The 23777-nt window shown below is 46.1% G+C and overlaps 1 protein-coding gene across 3 annotated transcripts in view; it reads right to left on the bottom strand.

Annotated features, from left to right (window-relative positions):
• The window catches only part of odad2 (outer dynein arm docking complex subunit 2), a 44071-nt gene that overhangs the window by 3272 nt on the left and 17022 nt on the right, over positions 1–23777 (bottom strand). For all 3 annotated transcript variants that reach the window (XM_064332408.1, XM_064332410.1, XM_064332409.1), the window contains 9 exons: positions 18911–19057; positions 18330–18539; positions 16540–16773; positions 15754–15864; positions 15264–15418; positions 10589–10831; positions 7852–7966; positions 4410–4598; positions 4024–4245 (listed from right to left, as the gene is read on the bottom strand). In XM_064332408.1, coding sequence (XP_064188478.1) covers positions 4024–4245; positions 4410–4598; positions 7852–7966; positions 10589–10831; positions 15264–15418; positions 15754–15864; positions 16540–16773; positions 18330–18539; positions 18911–19057 — 1626 coding nt within the window. The remainder of the gene's footprint in view (positions 1–4023; positions 4246–4409; positions 4599–7851; positions 7967–10588; positions 10832–15263; positions 15419–15753; positions 15865–16539; positions 16774–18329; positions 18540–18910; positions 19058–23777) is intronic.

Here is a 23777-nt window from a genome sequence, read left to right as displayed (position 1 = left end):
GAAAATCACTGCCTGCTCGAGTCTCCCGACAGCCTGAAAATGATAATGAAAAGTGAAACCGCCGAGCCTCTCTCAGGCTATGCTCTCAAAGCCTCTCAAAGACTGGGACGAAGACAAGCGAAATGAGGGAGACAGAGAACGAATGCCAAAAGCTAGCGTGCGCGTACCAAAACACTGAAGGGCTTATCTTTAACATTGGACAGGCTTATGAAAGGGAAGGCTAATGTTGCTGTGCGACTGCTGCCAGGTCTCAAAATGACTCGAGTGAAATGGCTCATTCGTTTCAAAGGTCTGTTTGGCAGCGCTGCGTTTTTGGCTATACGTGTACAATGCGATTTAGATCCAGCGACATTCTTTTCATTCTTCACAACTGAGGCCTAAATACAATCTCCTAATTTCATGTTTCACTGGAGTGAACCGTGTTGCTATGTGGCCAGTAAATTTAGCCTACGTTCAAATGCAGTATTGCATTGCGGTTCATGTGCTAGAAATTCTCATTCCTAAAAATGCAAGTATTATTTCGCTATATAGTACTGTAGGACTGCATTTTGTTAAAAAATGATGTTGAAAACAAACACAGCTTTGTTCACTGATAATATACCTGCTTGAAATTTATGAATATTTTTTTTTTTTACACAAATTCCATTCCTTTGAATGCAGACTGTCCAGACAACAGGAACAGTGAGAACAGGAACACTGTAAGGGCAGGAGCACACGCAGCGACAAGGGTAACAAACGTTTTTCTCATTTACGTCTGAGGCCTAAAATACATACCAGGAGCTGGCAGCGGTCGTTCTCTGGAATACCTTCAGTAGAAAATTACCAATAATTACCATCTGCATTTTGTAATTTACATCAATTTACTTCACAAAGCTTTTCTTATGAAAAGGGCTCTTTAATACGAAAATCTGGCTAAAGCTGTCTCCCAGGATTCACGTTTTCAGCAAACAATCCCCAGCCCTCTCAAAGTCGCGGAAGCCCAGGCGAGAGCGTGCTGAGAGGGGGGGAGAAAATAAAGCCCATCCTTGCAGAGCTGTGAGATACCAAGCGTACATGTCAAATCAAACTGGAAGGCAATTAATCTCAGGACTTTTCAGTTCCGCGACGGTGCGCGCCTCCCCTGGGACCACAGCCCGCGGGACGGGTCCCTGTGCGAGCCCTGTTCTGAAGGTTTGGGGCGCGTCCTCAAAGGAACCGACGAACACGATGCTGTTGAAACCGCGGGACCGTGTGACGTGAACCGCGACCACTGTGAAAACATGTTTCCGAACACTTCCCTCTCACAGGGCGTGGGGGAGTGAGTGAGGTACGCTGGCTCTGTTTGTGTTGTGGAGCGCAACAACCTTCCAACTGTAAAATATCTCTGGGTTAAACTGCTACAGCTCAGGGCTGCAGAGGTACTGCATCTCCACATCGCTGGTCAGTATTATTTATATCAAAGGGAAAGGGTGAAAGATAGCAGCGGTAGCGGTTTTGCATGTAGCTCAGAAATCTCCTTGAATTACAGTGCAGCATTATTTGGACATGCTAAAGATGCAGTGACAGAAAAAAGTAGCGAGTCAGACAGGTCGCTAATGTGTTTTCCAGTGTGAAATGCTTTCTTTTCAATGCTTAATTTCCTCTCCTAAGCTTAGGGGACTGAGTTATACACCATTAAGAATGCTGGGGAGGAAAGTTTCGTTCTGAACAAAACACTGGGAGAAGGCATGTGCTCGCTCTACTCATTGGAAATCATTATACTGCCAGTGGGTGTGCATGTTTTGAGAGCTTTGCAAGGAAAAAAAAAAGTTTTTTTGAAATACTGTTGCAATAATACTAGAGCCAGTCTTGAATTTTACACTCAGACATAAATTAGGTGGAGAGACAGAGAGAGAACCCAGCATCGGTTCTCGATAAACGTGTTAAACGATCTCGAAAACTTTAGGAAATATTGTTTTAACACATTTTGTGCCATACCAGGACATATATCAAGAGCAAGACGTATAACTGTACTGACTTCACCTCTAAAACTGACGACCTCTCCTGCTGTAATGCTTCCTCAGGGTCAAACAGGAATGAATCATTTCTCAGCATGAAGCCAGGCCTAATATGATAATAACTTGCGTTTCAGCACTTCCTATTTAAAAAAATGAATTTAAAAAATTGTGACGGGCTATTTAATTAGGCCCCTTTAAAATCCCCAAAATACATTCTGGAGCGGTGCTGAAATCCTGTGCCGGTACATTAATAATGAAAAGCGATAAGAATTAGTGTAGCACTGCAGAAAACTTCTGGACAATTCGGTTAAAAAAAGTACAAAAATTGGTTGCCCAGTGATTTGTCATGTCTTGAACCAAAAACATTCTGCTGAACAACCTTTCCAAATTGAACATAACTCTTTTTGGAGCAGCCAATGTTCAGTTCAGCTACCAATTACTGGCGGTGTCGAACCACACAGCATAACGACAGATAGAGCAAGTACACCATTAAATGTACATGGGAATGAATATTTGGCTGCAACTGTAGAACCACTTCAGAATGTATTTTAAAGCAGTCAGTACATTAAAAAATAATAATGCTTTGAGCGGACACAAATGTTTTCTCCTATGAAATTGTGTACTTGAAATGTCAGTGACCGAATTAGGAAATCAGCTCAAAACACTATTCCAAACATTGAATTACTCTCCCGTATGCAAGATGCCTACTGAAATTTCATCTGAAGATAAAATCTGCACAATAATGTCATTTGCAAACATAAACACATTTTTGTAGAGAACCACAAAAATATATATACTTGCTTCCAATCCAATCCAACTGAAAGCAGCATCACATCCTAGCCATGTCATTGCTCCTATGTATGTACAGTGAAAGTAGTATTTATATTACTACACAGCTATGCACTCCCAAAGATAAAAATAAACAGTCTGGTTAAACACATTTATCACACACAAACATCTCTTTTTGCTCCTAATGTCGATAACCATTCCTATAATTCCCTTAAAATTATTTTTCTATTTTTAGCATTACTATAATAAGTCTTTGCATTATAACTGAAATCTTGTATAAAAGCATTATTATAATAATCAGTATTCACATTTTAAATGACATGAATTACTGTTTGGGCACCAGTTTTTCATGATGTATGTGATACTGAAGTTGTAAAGTCAATATTCTAAACATTTTTGTTCTATTGCTGTTTAATTTCTATTGTCACTATTTTAGTTGTCTGTAATTCATGAGAAGCAGTCATACAAAATAAGTTAATATCCACATTAATAAGGATAATAAACCTTTGTGTTGCTGATCCACACATCAAAAACAAGGAAAAGAGCAAAAACAGAATAAAATGGGCAAAATGGTGAGTCAGGATGGGATGAAGCGGTCTGTATCGTCACAATAATGTTCTTTTCTCTGTGGGTTCTTAAGAAGCCTGTGAGCAGGCCGTTCTGTTACCATGACACTCTCATTTGCGGACATGGCCATCTGCCTTTCTTTAAAGCCTCAAACATGTCAGTGCTCGGTACAGCTCTTTGCTTTCATGGTCACACTCGACGCATAGCAACAGTTGCCCAAGAGACGGCCTATGGAATGGTTTTGTAATGGCATCTAAGGCCTACAAGAGAAGTGGCACTTTGCACACACTGAAATGTTGACTTTTCTGAATTCCCATGACTGCTAGAAAATGCAGTTGCGTTCCCGCGCAGGATAAAACAAGCCTTGTTTCAGCGGCGTCCGTCAAAGGACTCCGAAAATAGGTCCCAATTTCAGTTTAATACCGATGTTTTTGGACCGCATATAACCAAAGTTAGTGTGATTGCTGGCCTCATAGTCCCTTGTGTGCGTGTGTGTTGGACTCCAGATGCTATATTTGTGCTCTTTCTGGAGTGTGGAGGCATAGGTGGATGGGAACGGACTGAAAAGGGGAGCAGAAGTCCACAGAGCACAAGCGTGCGGGCTTCGCGGAACGTTCCGGGGACCGTCCCGCACCCCGCGCAGCACGCCGAGGGGTCGGAGGGTAGTGTGCGGCGTGTGCGGCGAACGTACCGTGACCACCCCGTGCTCGTGCATGGTGATGCAGTTGTCGGGGTCCTTGGAGAGCTGGAACAGGGCCTGGGCGGTGGCCCGGTGCACCGAGGCGTCCCTGGACTGGAGGTAGCGCACCAGAGGGGCCACGGCCCCCGCCTCCCCGAACGACACCTTGTTGCTCCCCCACATGCAGCAGCGCGCGATGGCCTCCGCCAGGTGCCGCCGCAGCCGGTCATCCGTCTGCCCGGGGGAGGGAACGCACCCCGCCAGTCACAGAATCCAACATGCAACAACGGAAGACGGACATGTAACTCATTAATTTTCTACTCGCTCGGTACGGCTAAATGCACACCCCCTGTTTCCCCACAGAGCGCTTCACGCGGCGCGGTCGCGGTCTCGCTTACCGTGTTGGTCAGTTTGGCCAGCATCGGCACCACCCCGTGATCGGTGATGACCGCCAGGTTCTCCTCGTCTTTGGCTATGTTGGCGATGGCGGCGCACACGCTCGCCAGCACCTCCCCGTCCGCCGATTTCAGCAGATTGACGATCAGCTCCAGCCCGCCGACGAAGGAACGCACCATTTCTCCCGCGTCCTAGAGGGGAGGCCGCCAGTTAATCTGAGCTCTCCGTCCCGGAAATAAGAGCATTAGTGGACTACGGTGGCCCCAGTTCAACAATGACGGCGAAACCATTTGAACTTAGCTTTTAGCAACGGGAACCTAGCCCCGGCAATTTGTTTTAGCATAAACCACACAAAAGCAAATTGCTCTGTCCTCATAAATAGCTATCGGTTTAAAAGGAGTTACTTGAGGCTAAGGAAAATGGCATTCCAAGATGGGCTGGATGGCCTACTCTCATCATCAAACGTTATTATGTTCTTATGTTCTTTGGTGAATCGCACTGCAGTTGCAGAATCCCGTGCCTGTATCAGAGAGTTTCATTTTCAACAATCAAACCTTTTCAGCAATCCTCATCATTTTGGTAGATATAAAAATGTAATCACTAAAAACGATCCCGATAATTACACTTGTTACAAAGTAATCACAAAATAATTTATATTACTGCTGATGTTACGATTTTCCTAAAAGTATCCCCTGCCATATATATTCCACGCAAGGCTGTATTTGTGAGATGAAGCTTGAGCCACAGGCTGTGGTTACAGATTCAGGCGGGGGGGGGGAAGAGGAGACAGCAGTGCCCATTAGACGCGAAGATTAGCACCTCCGGTTACTGCCAATAAATCTCACGGATGTCCACGCTCTGTCCGGGGGATACACTCGACAGCACAACCTCTCCAGATGCAGCTGCCGATGCGCTACAGCTAGAGAAAGCCCGAGTAACGTAGTGGCACGCGAACGATTCGCGCTAACGACCTCGTCACGCTTACGGACGCCGTGGCACGCACGAGCGCGTTAAAGGGAGGCAAAGAGGTACGCGAGCGTTCGGACGGGGGGGGGGGGGGGGGCGCGGCGGACGCGGTCGGAGCTCTGAGCTCCTGCGGGAGGCGAGCCGGAGGAGGAGGACGAGCGCTGTTCGACCCCCCGGCGCGCGGAGAGGAAGCGCTTCCTCGGGAATACTGATGGCTCTTGGGATGACAGGGCTCTCTGACAGCGGCAGCTGCGCCACACTGAGGGCTCTGACTGCGACGGCCGTAAAACCGCAGCTCTATGAACCTGCGCGCACTGAGCTCGGCCCGGCACCAGCGCTACACCAAAATGGCTAACACATGATCTGATGTGGTGTGCTGAGGAAAATGTTGTAACGGTGTGGCCACATGTGCAAATCTGATTTCATCCTGACCATTAAAGGTGCGGTATGTGAGTTTGGAGGAACGAGCAAGAGAGTTAGATTCAGCCTTTTATTTTGGAAACTTTTTCTCTGCCATTCTTCGTTTTCTACGAGCCAGTCATAACGCTATCTCTAGACTTACCTGTGTAGCCCTACTCTGACAGAGCTGTTAACACGTAAGAGGATTGACAGGCAGGTAGGGAAGCCTCCTTGCAGAGAGCTGTCCTGATTGGTTGTTAAGATTCAGGCGCAAAATTTAGAGTGGCGGAGCCTGGGGCAGTCAGAGAGACCACATTTTTTTGTCACAATGTAAATGAAATTTGACTAAATGTCTTCTAAAAGTCTTATAAAACAAACTCACATACTGCACCATTAAGAAAGGTACATTTGTTCCAGGAAAACAGAGGATGACATGTCTAGTCTATCTAAATAAAGTGGAATGTTAGAGATTTAAAAAAAAAAAATTATTTAATTATTTATATTTATTACTATTAGTTTTTTTTCCTGTTCCGTTGAATCTTTGGAGTACTTATTGTATTAAAAATAAAGAATATCTGTTTATCTGTCTGTCTGTCTGTCGACTAACTCATCTGTAAACCAGTACTGTACATATAAGCAGTGAGTCCAGGAAGAGGGAAAGAGCCCAGACAGTAGCTTCTGACTGCAGTGCAGTTCTGTGCTGCTGCCCTACAGCCGCGGCTCCTCACCTCAACAACAGACGGGTCACATCCTCCAACGAGCGATACGCCCGTCTCGCGAAGCGCTTAGCATTAGCGGGCTTCCTCCGCGCGCACGCACGCACAGAGAGCGAGCGCACGCGTTGGGCTAACAGATAAGAGCGGCGCGGAGCGTCCAGCTGCACTCACAGCGAGGCTCTGTCCGTCATAAATCCGCCCTGTTGTCGCTAACTCAAACCAGATGCGTTTTATCTAAATAACCAGCGCGCCGGGGAGGATCGGGTTCCCCCCGCCGCACGGGCGGAATGCGCCGCTTCACTCCCGACGCTGCCCCAGCCCAAGAACTCACTGAAATGGCATGCGTTCTGAAAATTGCCACCATAAACGTCGGACAAACACTGTCAAACTTTGTTAGCTTTCAATAAGATCTCCCGTCCTCTTTTCCATGTGGCCAGCACACTGTGCATCACTTCAGCCCTTTCTCCTGAGCCAGAAAGCTCTCCCGTCTCCCGAACGATGAAATATGATTTGCCCCGATGCACCTGCTTGCGCGCAGCGTTTATTTTCACTCAAGCGGTCGGTCGTGCTGGCGGACCGGGATCGTACCCCACATCTAACGCCGTTTTAAAAAACAAAAAAAAAACGCCGGTTCCATATTCAAACAGAAAAGTTGACTTCAGAAAACCTCAAGTTAAGGGGGGAGACAGAAATTAATGTCAAACGATGGCAAGCTATCCGCAGTTCTGTGTCGGGGTCGCAGCAGTGCGCTGTATGTTTACACGGAATGAAGATCAATGTGATGCAAGCCCGGGCCTAGCCAGGCCTGCTGCCAAGCGCTGGCCGCTAATTGTCTGACTCCGGGACGCTGCGCAGGGGCTTTCTTTGGAGAATCGGTTATTCGCGTAGCAGGAAATTGCTCTCTGTCTCTGACTGTCTGTTTCCAGGCTCGCCAACAGAGTGCAGCGGACTCTGCTTCCCATTAGCGAACGGTTCATATCGGTTTTCTTTTTCGGCGTGGCTGGCATCAGCGCCCTCGGAATGGCATCTATAAAAGGCAACGTGTGATACAGATCATGCGCCTGATGGTATAAGCAGGCAGTATTCTTTCAATTTCAGCCAAAGATCATTTTTGCAGTTCGAAGGTGAACATTTCGAAAAGTCCTAATTTCCTGGATGGTAATATAATCAAGGAAGTGATAATCCTTCTGTTGAATACACTCATAAAAATGTAATTCACAAAATTTACAAATAGTTTCTTTTCTGTGGACACAAACACACACACATACCCACATACGCACATACACTTACAGCGAGCGAGAAAAAGAGATGTCATTTTACTCCACATTCTGTATGACTATGTGTACAAAAATTTGTGCCTTACCTTAGCATTTTCAATGCAAGGGCAAATGGCCCATGCGGCACTGGCTTGGACGTCTGGATTGGGGTTCTTCAGCAGTGACCAGAGCAGGCGAACCCCGTCCAGTTGGTCTATTATACTGCAGCAGAGAGAGACAGACGCTTCAGCACCAGCAAAGCAAAAGGCTCCCTATAACACAACATGCATTTCCACAGTTGGGGCTTTTCTGCACAAAACCGCACTCTGGCGCACACTTAAGCAGACTGACCATCAGCACGGATAAGCCTCTCTATAAGCCTCCCTCAACAGAGTACTACAGGCATATCACACAAGGCAAGGGCAGGTCAGAGCTTCACACCTCTTCACTACTGTACAATAGCCTTAATATATGTTTCACAAACCGATCTGAAGCAAACACAAACGGTAGTGTTTCCTTTGGCTGTACAGAACAAGGGACTTTTTCTCCGAATCAAGCCAGAGACAGATTTGGCAATAATTCACCGCGTCCGAGCGGAGTTTACTTAAGCCCGTGCCGTATTTCACGTCGAGCGCGCGGCTGTGGCCGAGGCCCGGGGGGGGGGCCTGCGGAGGAACGCCACGGAGCGCCCGTCGTCTGGCATAAATAACGTGTAACGCGTTTCCCATGTGCGCTCTCCACCGACCGGCCTGACGTCGAACGCCGTGGTGATTGCTTAAACACTCTCTAATCAGAGCGTCTCCGCCGCTGGCCATGAATGAAATCTCATCAGAGATGTCTCCGCCCCGGCCGTCTCTCTCCCCTGCGTATAAATCAGTCTGGGACATCATAACGTCAGATCAGAGTCCGCCGGGTGCTTTAAATCCAGCACACTGACAAGCCAAACTCAATATCGCCCACAAAAAAACTATCCTCTTCGGTACGGACAGGTAAGAAGAATGAGGGGCTGATGAGATGACTGATGATGGGGGAAAAAAAAAAAATCAGACGGCAGATATTTGAAATCATCTTCGGGGCACCTGCACGCTGTGTATTCATCTCAGTGTTGACCCGAGCTCAACCGATGGTGTTCAGTGCACAACCTTCTTAAATTGCATTCAAAACGTTTTAAACACTCGTTATACGACTTCCATTGGTACGGGCAAAAACAATAAAGACCTGATAGAGAGTGTTGCTAGGCTACATGCGCTAGCATAGGGTTGTTGCTTACAACAGGCGGAATGGCGCTGAGCGTAGCGCAGAAAGGACAGGCACTAAAGGAGAATTAGCATGGGCGCACGCATCTGCGTACTGTATGTAGCGTGTAGTCTCCGGGCTAAAGTAAACCAGATGGAGAGTCGATCTGTCAGCTGCTCGAGGAACGGGGCTTGCGGTTCTCCTTCGCCGACCAGACGATCTTATGTAGATGGATCCATAATAGCCCTTTCCTGTATAAACAAACCCCTTCTCCGTACATAAAAGCAGTTTTAAGGCCCAGAGTAAAAGAGGTCCTGTTTGTGAGCGGCGCGAGTCTGCAGAGCGCTAAGCGCACTGGGAACGGGGCGGGCGGAGCCTTGAAGCCTCCCTCTCTCCCTCCGCACCGAACGACAGCCCTCTTCTCGAGTAACCCGGCTCGCTTGATTTCAGAAACAGCCCTGACCATACTGGTCTAAGGCAGGAAACAATCAAATGTGAACTATGCTAATTGCTCAGCAAACTACTGTACACAATGCTCGAAATAAATCGCTCCCGCAAAAACCTGTGGAAATAACGACTTTCTCCCCGTAACTAAGTGTGAATGCAAAGGGCAAGAGACCTAAATATATCTTCCTTGGGAAAACATGAACAGCATTTGCCGTAAAACAATTCTTGTGCCGAATTGTGCCTCTTTTGCAGTTAATTGTTTAAAAAGCCTTGTTCCTTCAAATAGCATTTTGCTTTAATCTGCAAACCTCCATAAATGTATTATTTTTCAGCTCATTGCATCAACTGCTAACTAACAAAATGCACTTGATCATGAAGTTCTTTATTTGAGTCCAGTGTTAATTGAGAGGGGGGGGGGCTTTAACTCCGTAACGACCTTGTAAAAGCAATGAAAATCAGATGGCGTGGCACACACAGTGCGTTTCTCAACAGACCAGCACAGTTTGGGTTATATAAAACACAGCAGTACGTTCATCGTGAAGGCTACGGCCTCTCTTATAAATCACACATCTGGTAGCCTAGCTCTGGCTACGACCGCAGCCTGCTTCTACACACCAGCGCCGTGTTTTATCAGGGCCACATGTAGCCCGCTGCAGGGTAAGAGCAGCTCCGGTTAGCAGCGCTTAGTCGCCTTGTTACTCAAATCACTCGAGGTCCAAGAACTGCTGGTTTTCCACCCTCCCTTCACCTGCGAGTCAGGTGCCAATACAGTCTGGCCAATCAGAAGCACTAATTGTTCGGTTACTTACCTGGGGAAAAAGAAAACCAGAGCCGGATTTGGATTTGAGGTCCAGATTTGAGGAGCTATAGCTTAGTGGCATCAGATGCATTTAGAGCAGTGGCGTCCAACCTTACCTGAAAAAGGCCGGTGTGGGTACACAGTTTTTCTTATGGTCCAGCATTATGACACCCGATTCAACTAATTAACCAATGATGGTCTTCCATCAAGAGTATGACAAGTCGAACCAGGTGTCTCAGTGCTGGTCTAAAACAAAAGCCTGCACCCACACGCCGGTCCTTTTGGGGTAAGTTTGAAGGCTCCTGCTTTAGAGGAACACGGGGGCCTCGATGGGCCCGGCCCTCAGAGGAGCGGCCACTCACGCCATGTTCTCCGGCTCCGTGGCGCAGGCCCCCACGGCCCTGGTGACGTTCACCAGCAGGGCGCGGTTGGTCCCGGTGAGCAGGCCCACCAGCGGCTCCACGCCGCCCCACTTCCTGATGACGGCCCGGTTGGCGGGCTTCTGGGCGCACTCGCCCAGCGCCCCCACCACGTTGACCAGGACCTCCTCCGGCTGGTGGGTCAGCAGGGCCACCAGCGTCTCCAGCGCCTTGTACTCCTGGAACCTGAAACCGGCGGGGGTTGGGTTAGCTCTGGCAGCGCCGCGGCCTCGACCTCTGTGCGCTGTTTACCAGCGCCAGACTTTTCCCACGCTTCGCTGCGCGCCCGAAACATGCGTGTGCTCCGCAGCGGTCCGCTTCCCTCGCGGCTTGGAGAGATCGTCTCTCCGCCTCGCCGTGATCTCGCTCCGCCGGCCAGCAATTTACACTGGGAAGCTCCAGTAAACATTTCAGAGGGGATATGATGTGGTTTCAGAAAGCCTCAACAAACCTATGATGTACGGCTGGGTTATACGACTGTTTTTATTCGCAGTTACGGTTCCTGGCACCCGGAGCTGCAGGCTATTGTAGAAAGTGTCCAAGGTCACTCGGTTTTGGTCGCAGTCCACCGAAAGATTTTCTTGCGAGTGAGACGGTAATGAACGGAGAAGGCTGCCAAAGTTAACTTACTGGATTCAGCAAAAACAATGCAGCTCGTGCGCCACAGCTGCGCTGTTATCTGCAGCGGGGCTGCGTCTTAATTGCGCGCATTAGCTCGGATGAATGGACGGGGAGCCGCGCCTTATTTTCGTAAACGCCGATGCCAACGTGAGAAATTACCAAGGCAAGAAGGAGCTAAATTAGAGCTCGCTTCAAACGGCCAATTCCTTGCAGCTGCAAGCCTTATTAAACCTCGTCAAAAAGATGCCGGAGCCAGGCGTGGGCTTCTGTGCAGCCTATTTCTCATCTATCACGTGCTTCCTTACAGTGAATCACGTCTCAACGTGGCACACTCCGAGTAACAGTATAACACAGCTCTTCCCTTCTACAAAGGCGTGGAAGCATATTTCTTAGGTGCATCAAGACAGTTGGATTGCAGTCAGTTTCCGAGCCCGTGAACACCACACAGAAAGCGATGTGAATCAGCCAGACGCTGACAAAACAGCCCGCTGGCCCGAATGCGTGTGAACTCACAACGTGTTCTGTGCAGCGAGATTCGCCGTCCGCACTGAAAACCCCATCGCCTTACGCGGCTCAGCGCCCCAGAGCCCAAATTTATGCAAAAAGGAAGAGAGTCAGACGTTCTTATGATGGACAGTAAATGTGGTTTTGTCTTGAAATTACATGTGCTGTTGAGCAAGGGCAGCTCCTGTCACATAAACGGCTGAGACAGCAGGGGAAACGGTCAGCAGTCGTCACTTAACGACGGGAACCTGACCTCAGACAGAGCCCTAGACTGCCGAGTGCACTCCGCGTCTTGGCAAAAGAGACTTTCCATCATAAAGACTTTCTCATCAAGACGTTTTTTTTTCTTTCTTTTTTCTGTAGCTCCTCAATACGCAATGCGTTCAAGATGGCATTGTGTTCAGTAAAATTTTTTTGCGAAACTCGCTTGCAAATGACATCAGTGCTCTCATAAAAGCCTCTTTATGAGTGCTTTTTAACTTTAAACACTTTTTATCATTTGGACTATAATGAATCTTAGTTATTCCTAACAGTTCTGCTCCTATGAAACAGGTATGGTGAAAACTAGAAAAACCTGCTATACATTCAAAGGCAAGATGCAAGGTTTAAGTAAGCACAACTTATTTATGAACGCAATTATGTTTTCGCTATCAATCATTTTTCATTTTTATGCATCATTAATCAAGCAAATAGCTGCCATATGCTCCTTCTGGTTTTTGCAGAAGGTCTTGCCGCTCACATCTCGGGAGCTCCTTATGGAAAAGCATGGTATGGCATAGATCCCTTACACAAAGAAGCACTGTCTATTATCTGCCACTAAAGCTGTTTGTACTGCTCGTGAGCTTTCACAAACCTGCCCATTAATTATCATTGCTGCAGAGTACATTTCAAGCTGATTTTCATCTGAGCACGCGACTGACTGTTGAGGCGAGAGCAGGCCTCGAACAACGCTCCTTGAGGCTCTATTACAGTGAGCGCTTCTCATCTGACGGTAATGGCTTGGTCATTTCTCTCCGACGATTTGACGGACCTTGACGTTTTTATACGTCGCTCGGAAAGCGCTGGGGGAGCGCGAGGAGCGGGCGCTGCTGGCGAAGCGAAGCGTGCGCTAAAGCTCTGCGTCGCGCTCGCGTCCCGCCTGCGTGCGGTGGAGCGGCTTTACCTTCGTCTGCACCCACTTGGCCACGCCGTCCAAAACTAACCGGAATGACTGCGTGTTTTTTTTAAAGAGCCCCTGGGAAAAGAGGAGTTAAATGGCAGTGTTACAAGAGGATGCATTCCTCACTTTTTTCTAGCTGGATTTTGTTGTGTCATTTATAACACCCCTTTCATAAGCATAATAGAGCTATTTTGAATTTTGAAGTTTGTTAATGAAGTGTCACCAATTGCTGTTTACACGCAATTAGTGGTATCAAAAGTATCTTTGCTATAACTATTAGTGCTTTTCTGCATAGCAGCATTGTTATTACAACGCAGTAATTACCAAAGAGACCAAAGGCCAACAACAGTAATAACTGCACTGAGTGCTACATTTCAAACTGCCAGTACAGTTAACTTAGTTTTATCACCTTACCTGGATGCTTTCTGAATATTTGCTAATCTTGGTGCTTTTGTGTAATAATCGACCGCATGTTAAGGTTCATATGGCAGCCAGAGACCGGAAGGTTCTGAAAAACCCACTTTGCGCTATGCTTATAACATTTTATTCCACGATAACCTCAATGATGTGCGGGAGGTCACGGCTGTTCTGCTGACGCTTTGTGAGACAGGAAAGTCTGCTCGTCTCTCTCACGCCATCAAAAGACATCTGCACCTTTCTGCTCTCCCGTCCTGTGCGTACGTGTTTAAATCCAAAGTCGCTCGGAGGAGAGAAGGGGGCATTTAGTCCTGAACTCTGAGCGAGGAATTCAAGCAGGTTTTATTATTTCAAACTTTAGCATGGGTTCAGCGGTCCATGGAATTCAGGAAAAATCTAGTGTGCCTATAATCCTTGAAAAAAAAAGCAGGCTGGCTTAAATGAACTACTCACAGTAAAATAAATGTGTCGTGGGCAGGTTAAATGACTGAATCTACCATTAGCATGGCAGCGGCTTCCAACCCAATGAAAAATCTGTCATCCCAGCTGGACTGGGGCTGCACTCAATGTAGAAAAGCTGTTGTAAAATAATGGGACAGAAACGCACTGTGAGTCATTGTGGGATGCCTTTCTATTTCCAAATCAGATGGCAGAATTAATAAGGTTAACTTATTACTGCAAAGCCTACAAATTTCAAGTCAGTCTTAATCAAAAATTACAAGAAACTCAAGCTCATGTCAGTGTGGCGGCTCTGAAAAATACAAAAATCCTGAAATTTGTTAATGGGATACTGTTCATACATAAATAATGTTTTATACATTTATAATGCATTTGAGAGTTTTTCTTGTCCTGTCCCCTGCCACAGTTTGCATGTGAAACAAATATGGCTAAAGCATTATTTTTTTTGGACTACCTTTACGGGGGTAAAAAGTGTGCCAGGTCACGATTCACGGCTATTATTTATTTTGAAAAAGAAGGTTACCTGCTAACAAATTGTCGGACATTGACAAGGCTAGGGAACCTCTCCAAGTGTCAGTGGTTGCATAGCGAAGTGGCAGTTAAAGGCCTTGCACGCTTTACGTGTCAAATGATTGAAAATCTGTGAACTGACAGCACTGGCGAGAGCGGCCGGCCGCTTCCGGGGCACGTTCCCTGGGTTTGCACGCCCGCGTTCAGCGGTAATCAGCCGCTGCTTTGACAAGCGCGTCACCAGCTGTCCGTAAAAACCGAAGCTCGTTCTGAGCGTCAGAATGACGCGTTCCTCTGACAGAACGGTCAAATAAAGAAGGTCAGAACGTACAGACGCAGTACAAGAACTTTGCCGCCGTTCATACAATCGCGTTGACTGCCCTGGAGATGGACGTGAGAATGCTCGGTCTGTGGAAAACCTGACTCCTTATGTGAATAATTAGCAACACGTGACTGCTCCACCCGTAGCTGCTGGCAGCCTTTTTGGGCCTGTTTGAGTGCGAAGTGGATCAATGCACTAGGCCACAGGGTCTCAGAACACAGCTCCTCCTGGACAGTGTCTTTCCAGTAAAGACAGGCGAAGGTAACCGCAAGACGGTGCGGGAGCTGACTGCTATCACATGGGGCCTCTTCTCAGCTCTAACTGGTCCTTTTCACATTTTCACAAGTCTACATCATAAACTGCATTTAAGAGAAAGCATTCATACAATTCAGGGTGAAAGTGAAAATAATAGCTGCATTATCCTATCAAACATTAACTGCATCAGTACAGTTTTTTACAGCCAATAGTACAAGTCAGAAGCTGTCAACGTGCGTACAGTAAGACACGATGCAGCGCAGCTTCATCTCCGAGGGCTGGCGTCAGGCGCGGTGGAGGCCGAGCGCGCGTGTTCGCTGCGGGGATTAGGAGACGGTCTCGCTAACGAGGGCTAGCGGCGTATCCCATACTTCACCACGTTCTCCATGCTGACGGAGCACTTCCAGATGGCTCCCGTGGTGGCGGCCAGGAGCTGCTTGTTCTCCGTCTCCTTCAGCAGGGCCACCAGGGGCTTCAGTCCTCCGAACTGCCTGACGAGGTCACGCGTGGTCCTGTCTTCCGCGCACTGAAGCCGAAAAAATCGCAGCGTGAACACGTGCGCCGTCGTTGCAAAAAAAAGCAGACGGAAACTGACGGAACGAGGAGGACCGCTAATGAAGGGCCCCGCTTACGTTTCGTTTTGCTCAGAATCCAAAACCCTCAACAGCCAAGGAGAATGCCTCCGAGCATGAATGGATTCTTTGAGCCGTAATTACAAGCTAATGTTACTTCAGAAGAAATTCATTTATTATATATTGAACTGCAGTGGAATTGCGATTACGCCCTGCTGCAATGTTCCCAAAAATAGTTCACGACATCACGACAGACGTAAAAGGAAACGAATGAGGAAGGTCGGATTACCTTGAAAATGGCACTGGCACAGTGCATCTGAAGCTCCTGGTTGTCGCAGCTGAGATTCTTCACCAGGTCCTCGATCATTCCCTCGGTCTGAATCGCGATCCTGTAGCTCCCCTGCACGCAGGCCAGAGACACGGTGCTTTTACTCGCAGGCTAGTAGCCCAGGTAGGGCGCTGCCGGCGTTCACTGTTGGCGACAAGTTTCCCTCCAGTTTCTTTCCCATCTACTTGGAGCTGTTGATTTTGGCGTTCTGTGCCACTCACGTCCCTACGCCAGGAGCGCTGGGCCAGTGTGCATGCATCGCTGGAGTGTGCACTTATCCATTCCCCTGAGCCTGGGGCTGTTTTACACACTACAGGGAACACTACCTCTAGCGGGACAAAGCCCACTATGTACTGAACGCCAGTCATAGGCAGTATATGACCTTGGCCAGTGACAAACCTCCAATGCGTGGGCTAAAGTGCCAAATCATAGCCAGCGAATGGTACTGGTCGGTTACAAACCTCCAATGTCCGGGCTATAGCGCCAAGCCTGCACTAATGGGGAATGCCTTTACTGACTGAACCACCCTGGGCATCATTGCACAAGACACTCTAGCTTGAACGCTATCAGCAAACACCCAGCAGCACAAACAGATCAAATGCAAAAACAAACTTTAAGAGACACGGCCTACGAGCAGCCCTCGATAAGACCCTCTGATAAGCGGGCGAATAGCGAACCGCGGCAGCAGTCCCGGGGAAGCGGGCGGGGCCCTCGGGGGGCGGGGCCCGCGGGGGGGCGGACTCTCACCTCGGAGGCGCACTCCTGCAGCGTGCCCACCACGGGGATCAGCATGTTCTCGTGCGGCGACTTGAGGAGGCGCGCCAGCAGCGGGATGCCCCCCGCCCTGCGGATGGCCTCCTTGTTCCTGGTGCTCTTGCTGCAGCTCCAGAGGGCCAGCGCCCCGCACCGCGCCACCTCCACGTCCCGCTCCTGCTCCTGCGTCAGCGCGGCCGAGTCCGGCACGCAGTCCAGCAGCTCCACCTTGCACAGGAGAGACCCCACTTTCATCCTCCATTTTTCACTTGAGCTGTTTGTCTCCCTGGTGTGGTCCGAACAGGCTTTATAATATCCTTTGATATCGTTCGTGAAACTGCAACATGTCAAAATAATTGCAAAGAGGGATGACTCAGGGCAAAATGGTAACTGAATGAGTGAGTGACAAAGGCAGCGAATGACCTCGAGCTTACGCTTCAGTTGTACGGATCTGTCTGTGGCCATGAACCCAATCACCATTTACCAGATCAGCCCGTGGATTGGTTGTTTTGTAAGGGAAAAACCATATGAGGCAGTGCCGTAGTCGGGGTGGGGTGGGGGGGATTTCCAGATCGTTATGACAATCAATTTATTTGCAGCTTGAAATACAGGGGCGCCACGAGGAGCTCAATCTCCCAAGCCCCCCCCTCCCCCCCCAGGTCTGCAGCTGGTCCTTCCTTCAGGTGGAATTTTACAGCTAAGGAAATGATCATCCCGTACATTTCCTGAATGCAAACATGCATGCATGAAAAATGACTGCCCTTTCAGTTCGTTTCACGTAGTCTACCATTTTGCACGAAATGAATCTCAGAAACAATATCCAGGATCAAGGACGAATATATCCACCGTGGAACTAAGGAAAATATACAATGCGCTAGCTTTAATCATAGTTGCTCCACAAATAAACAAAAACCCAGCTGATGAAGACATTCTGTTCCTGTTTCCTATGGAACTACCCTGACGTCACCGAATCTGCTCTGCTGAGGCTGAACGGTCTGTTTAATTGGATCTAGATCTTTGAAAAGAGCCCTGTGCCCCAATCACAGGGCAGCTACCTGTGAAGGCAGCTTCTGCTCATCTGTCTTTTCGAGACCCGTTCCAATCAGAGGTCATCCAAAATGCATTCTTCTTCTTAGCTTGCCGTAACCTCAAATTTTGCTTAAAGGCCAGTATCTGGAGAAACCTGCGTGCCGTGGCAGCACAACCCAAGAGATTTAATATGCATTAAAGCAGTATACAATATTACTTGAAATATTGGACATCAGTTCAGCAAAGCAAGGAGTTTTTATGTCTTAATTCCATAATAAGCTACAGGCTTAATGTCAACCATCAGAATTGAGGTTTCAGTTGCTCCCATAGGATAGCTCATAGCTAATATAGCCTAGCCAGAAAAGTTAGGTAGGTTCAGCTGATCGACAAAGATGATCATTGAGTTTTACCAAAACAATTTTTATACCATATAATTTTTATATGTATCTGTCAGAACGTTAGCCCTTGTGTCACTTCTGTAAACTCTGATTTTATGTGCTGCACAGAAACACTTTCTCCAGTAATTCTGTTCTGTGTCCCAAACGCGTTTCCTTCTGAGGTGCCCTGTCAGTTTTTAAAGATGCCCCCAGAGCTACCCACCTGTAAAGGACATGGGCAGCAGGTAGCTGACCTGTGAGTGAGACAGCTGAGAATGCACAACGCGGCAGGTTGAGGAAGACAGTGTGGGTTTTTCTGTAAATCGCCTTCACTCATGAGTGCCTTCACTGTGACTGAGCCACCTGGGAGCAACTCACCAGTCTCTTTATTCCACCGTACTGCCTCACTGTCCTTCTGCCTCTCCTGAACTTGGCCACATTGGCGATGGTCTCGGCAGCGAGGCACTTCAGCTCCTTATCTTGGGAGTCCAATATCTTCACCATGGTCTGCAGCCCACCCAGGTCGGCGATGGCCCTTCGGATCTGCGAGTTTCGGCTGATCTCCTTTAAGATTTTCAGAGAGCCGATCTAAAGACGGAAAAAATAAAATCTATTTTTTCTCTAAACATTATGCTCCCAAAAACAGCTTCAAAAAGCAGATGAATTTTAAGGTGTTTTAGCAATCACTGCTGAATTCAAGGCTAATACAATACTTGTCAAGGAAAATACTCAAAGAGCATAAATAACTGTATGTATGCTCAAAACAGACATCTGTTCATTTCCAATAATATAGATCATAAATATATCTTTTTATTTAAATTATTTAAGAAAATAATTGCTACCCCGTGCCTTTCAACACTGAGATTTGCGATGTTGCCTGCAGGGGTCCTGCTATGAATGCAAACTGGCAAACAGCATGTTTCTGTGAGCCCAGTAGCATCTTTGGCAGGAAGACTCACTTTGCATTTGACTTCTTCGGTATCCAGCAAGTTGATGAGAACTTCAAGGCCACCTACATCCCGGATGGCCAACTGGCAAGTCTCCTGCGCCAAGTTAAAGTCCCTCATGGAGCACAGTGCGATCACAGTGGCCGGCTGATTGCCTCCCTGAAATAATAATTCAAGGCAACGATTAATGAAATAGCTGGTGGAATTACAGAAAGGATTAACGCATTGAAAGAACAGGCTTATTAAAACACCCCTCTGGCACAACATTGTTTACATCAGGTTGGTAAGCTTTATGTTTTTCCACTGTAAACACGGGGAAATTCACACAAGTTAATCAGACTACTGTGCTGTGCTGTAGGCAGAAACCATAGACATTGATCTGCATTAGAACTGTAAAGAAAATGGATGCCAAAATGTTTGCTTTTCAGACTTGTTTTGACAGTTGCTACACACACACATGCACCATGTTTTCTTCCTTCAAATTAGCTACTAAGTAACAGCAAAGTAAACAAGTGGTTAGGGTAAAAACTGTTTTTTTTTAAGACATGCAGGATATTGAACAGCTTTTGGTTTTTATTGTATTTAAATGTAACATGTATATGCATAACTGTACAGATTTAAAACAGGTGGTCTGAAGGTTACCATGGCACTCTTGATATAGAACTTTTGCACACGCTCTCACTTTAATAAGTACAGAAGTAGATCTTCTGTTTTACCACTGTAAAAAAAAAAAAAAGCATTCATAAGGCATCACCAGAATGTCATGACATATGGGATATGGTATATAAGTCTATTGCCATAGGGAACTGGTTGGGTTCATCTGTTTTTGTTGTTTAGATTTCCAAAAAAAGAAACTTCACAGACAAAGGAGAAACAGAAAGAAAAGAAAGCTGAAATGCAATAGGTAGAACATTAAGCAGTAAGCTGGCGTAATGCTGGACGTGTTACGTGGCTTAGAAATGTGATGCTAGATACAAAGAAAAATCTTTTGGCAAGTGAACAGTCACAGTTTTTTAAATTAACCACAGATTCACTTAAATTCAGCAAATTCATGCGATACTGCTTCTGAGTTTATTAGTTACACACTACACAAACATCTTCTGTGTACGAATGCACAAGGCCGATTATTAGACTGCCAAGTAGTGTCAATGTCTCTTTTCAAATTAAAATAAATATGCATAACATAACCGTCAACTAATATTACACCGCGTTGCTTTTATCCTCTGGACGTTTCATTTCTGTGTTCACGGCAACTCTCTCAGACGGCCGGCGGAAGGTACAGTACGCGGAAAAATCTAGAAAGCGATCTCGGCGCGCGTCCCGAACGGGCATTTTATCAAGCTGCGGCGAAGGCGGAGCGAGGCGACTGCGAAGCGCTCCTGGACGCCCCACATGTGCGCCCCACATTACGACGCCGGCCTAAATGTAAACCACTTGCCCGCTAACAGCAGTTGATCCGCTGTTCCTCTGTCTTGACCGTTTTTTACTCTTCAAAGGATTGGGAGGGCACGGAGCTTACCTTGTGAAAACAAAAGCTATGTTTAGACGCGAGGTGGGCTGGGGGGAATCACATGCTCGCATTTTTCGGCCTCGAAGGCATTCTTTAAAACAAGAACGCCGTCTGTCTATCTGTAACCGTATCTGTAACTGTATCTGTAACTGCAGATAACTGTATCAGTTATACTGTACACCTAGCGGTCTGTGGCTTCATAGGAATGCATTCATTCACAAATGTAGAGCATAAAAGATATTTGTCCTTCAGTAATTATATGTATATAATTTGAAATTTTTCAGATTGCATTTCCCCCAATCACTAATAAGTATTATTTTTACACGAACCTACATATATTCTTATCATAGAACAAAGAAGGGAGGCGGGGGGGTTCCAGAAAGGACGAGCCTTTCAACCAGATGATTTAACCCAGGTGAACAGTTCCCTCCCGCACGTTGCCTGCTTAAAGTTAAGACCTACTGTTCAGGACGTTTACTACCAGGAGGATTTGGCCTTCTTAACAGCGGTGACTAAATGCCCTCATAAATTACTTTCCGAGGAAACTATCTGTAAATATTACACATTACAAACTAGGAAAGTATGAAGCAGATTCATAAATCCACTCGAGGTCCAGGAGCTGCGATTACCCGTGCGTCTCAGAGCCATCAGTCCTTCATACTTCCGCTAATTGCTCAGCTAACATTCGCTTCTGAATTACTAAAGTTTCACCAGTACTAGAGGCTACTGAGACCCACAGATGTGCAGGGTGAACTTTTCCTTTCATTGCTATAATTAGGGTCTTGTTAAACATTCATTTTAAGATCATTTCCAGGGATTACCAAATTATTGTCAAACAAAATGCAATTCAATATGAAACCACCATTAGATTTAAAAATGTGAATGTACAAATATTTTTGCAATGCATTTAGAACCAAATGAGTTAAAAGTAGACCAATGACATTCAAGTCTATTGCCTCATTAAAGTACACCTTCAATTCCCAGATGTCTACTTATCCTAAAGCAAATACCAAAAATGAACTATAACTATTCATTATCGTTCATTATCAGAGCGAACTATTCATTATCAAAGCGAAGGATGACAGCAGCAGTTATTCTACATTTCTAATAATTATCACAAGTTTACATGACAGTGGAAGCAGAACCGACACCTGTTGCAGGTGTAAACGAAAACGGAACGTCGCGCCAAAAGGCTGGAAACTTTATAGTGTGAAACCAGGCTTGGTTGTCTGAGGACTCCAGCCAATAAATTCCATTGGCAGCAGCGGCCAAATAGACACAAGGTGGTTATCCTGGGCTGGCAGCACTGCTTTGACCCCTGAACGTTGATCCCTGCCCCTGAACAAGTGAGTGTGTGTGGGGGTCGGACTGGTGTCAGGTGGAAGAGAAGTCACAGTTAGTCTTTCACAGTCTTAGCCCAGAGAAGAAGCGACCGGGGTTGGCAAGGCCGAGTCTCGAGGGATGTTCTGTGGTTTTTACTTTTAACCGCCCTTGGTACACCAGGACTGAGGATAAAAAAATATGAGGGCTGCAGCCAGATCCAATCTGGGTAACACAAGATATCTATAAAAATGTTATATATAAAATGTTGTGGACACAGACATATTCTTTCTTGATTTGACTCTGGACTCCACAATTTTAGATTTGGAATCAAACACATGTGGTTAAAATTGCAGATTCTCAGCTTTTATTAAAGTGTATTTTTTTAATACATTTTGGTTCCACTATATATAAATTACAGCACTTCTTACACAGTACCCCCATTTCAGGGTGCCATAATATTTGGGATAAATTGCTTCACAGGTGTTCTTCTACTGAGTCAGGTGTGTTCAATTGCTTCCTTAGTGCAGGTATAAAAGAGATTTTCACTATCTCGTTTTGATTCTAAGCTTTGAATTGCCTTTGGAGTCGGTATTGGCATTTGTTAGCATGAGGACCGGAGTTGTGCCAATGAAAGCCAAGGAAGCTATGAGACAGAGAAATAAGAAAAAAAAAGGTAGGTCAAACGTTAGGCTTACAAAAATAAACTGTTTGGAATATCACTAAGAAGAAAGCACTGGGGAGAGATCACTAATCGCGACGGACCTGGTAGGCCACAGAACAATTCCACAGTTGTTGACTGAAGAATTCTCACCATAATGAAGAAAAACCCACAAACACCTGTCCATCAGATCATGAACACTCTTCAGGAGGCAGGTGTGGATGCGTCAGTGACTACTGTCAAGACTTCACAAACAGATCTATAGAGGCTACACTGCAAGATGCAAACCACTAGCCAGCTGCAAACAGAGGATGGCCAGGTTACAGTTTGCTAAACAGTGCCTAAAAGAGCCTGCAGGAAAAAGGAAGAAGGTCATGGACGAGACCAAAATTCACTTCAGAGTGAGTTTTTCAAAGCCACAAACAGCAAAATTTTCACCCAATCTGAATCCAATTGAATCCAACTGAATCCAATTGAACATGCGTTTCATATGCTGAAAAGAAACCTTAAGGCAACTAGCCCCCGAAACAAGCAGAAGCTGAAGCTGGCAGCAGTACAGGCCTGGCAGAGCATCACCAGAGAAGGTACTCAACACATGGTGATGTCCATGATGATCACAGACTTCAAGCAGTCATTGCACGCAAAGGATATGCAACAATGTACTAAATACTATCATTTTAAGTTGTCTTTGGCACCAGTGGTTCATTTAAGTCATTGATTGGCTAAGGAATCCATACACTTTGTTCTCAAGGCCTTATTTGGCAGCTGACTGAAAGGAAACCACAAAGACCTGCAGACACTGGACTCCGTTTGACACCCCTGCTTTAAATAAAAGCTGAGAATGTGCACTTTAACCACATTTGAATTGTTTGATTACAAATATAAAATGGTGGATTACAGAGCAAAATCAAAAAAAAAATAGACTTTGTTCCAAACATTATGGAGCTCACTGTATGTGTGTGTGTGTATATATATATATATATATATATATATAGTTATTTAAGAAAAGAAAAAGAACTCAAATGACAGCCTGGTTGCAGTATTTTTCTGCTGAAAGAGAAAAAAACGTAGCTAATGTGGTGTTACGTGTCCAAATATTTTTGCTACAATTTGTCATAATAAATAGCAGTGCTTAACTGAAAAGCTTCGTTTTGTAGAAGACGTTTTTTAGGAATAATTTTACATGGGAACATAGGATTATTCTGATTAACTGTAGGAATGATTGCTTTTTCAGAAAAAAACATACTCAAATTCTTTGAACTGGAATAATATTTTCAGTGCGGTAAACCATTTTATTTTTAGATACAGTACACTACAGCCTTGGAATACATATTTCTCCAACAGTCAAAAGGTATCTGATTTACTTTTCTGGGACTTCAAATAATTAA

The sequence above is a fragment of the Anguilla rostrata genome, chromosome 4, assembly GCF_018555375.3.
Source record: "Anguilla rostrata isolate EN2019 chromosome 4, ASM1855537v3, whole genome shotgun sequence".
NCBI lineage: Eukaryota > Metazoa > Chordata > Actinopteri > Anguilliformes > Anguillidae > Anguilla > Anguilla rostrata.
The sequence above is the reverse complement of the archived record's forward strand: the minus strand, read 5'-3'. Positions and strand labels throughout refer to the sequence as shown.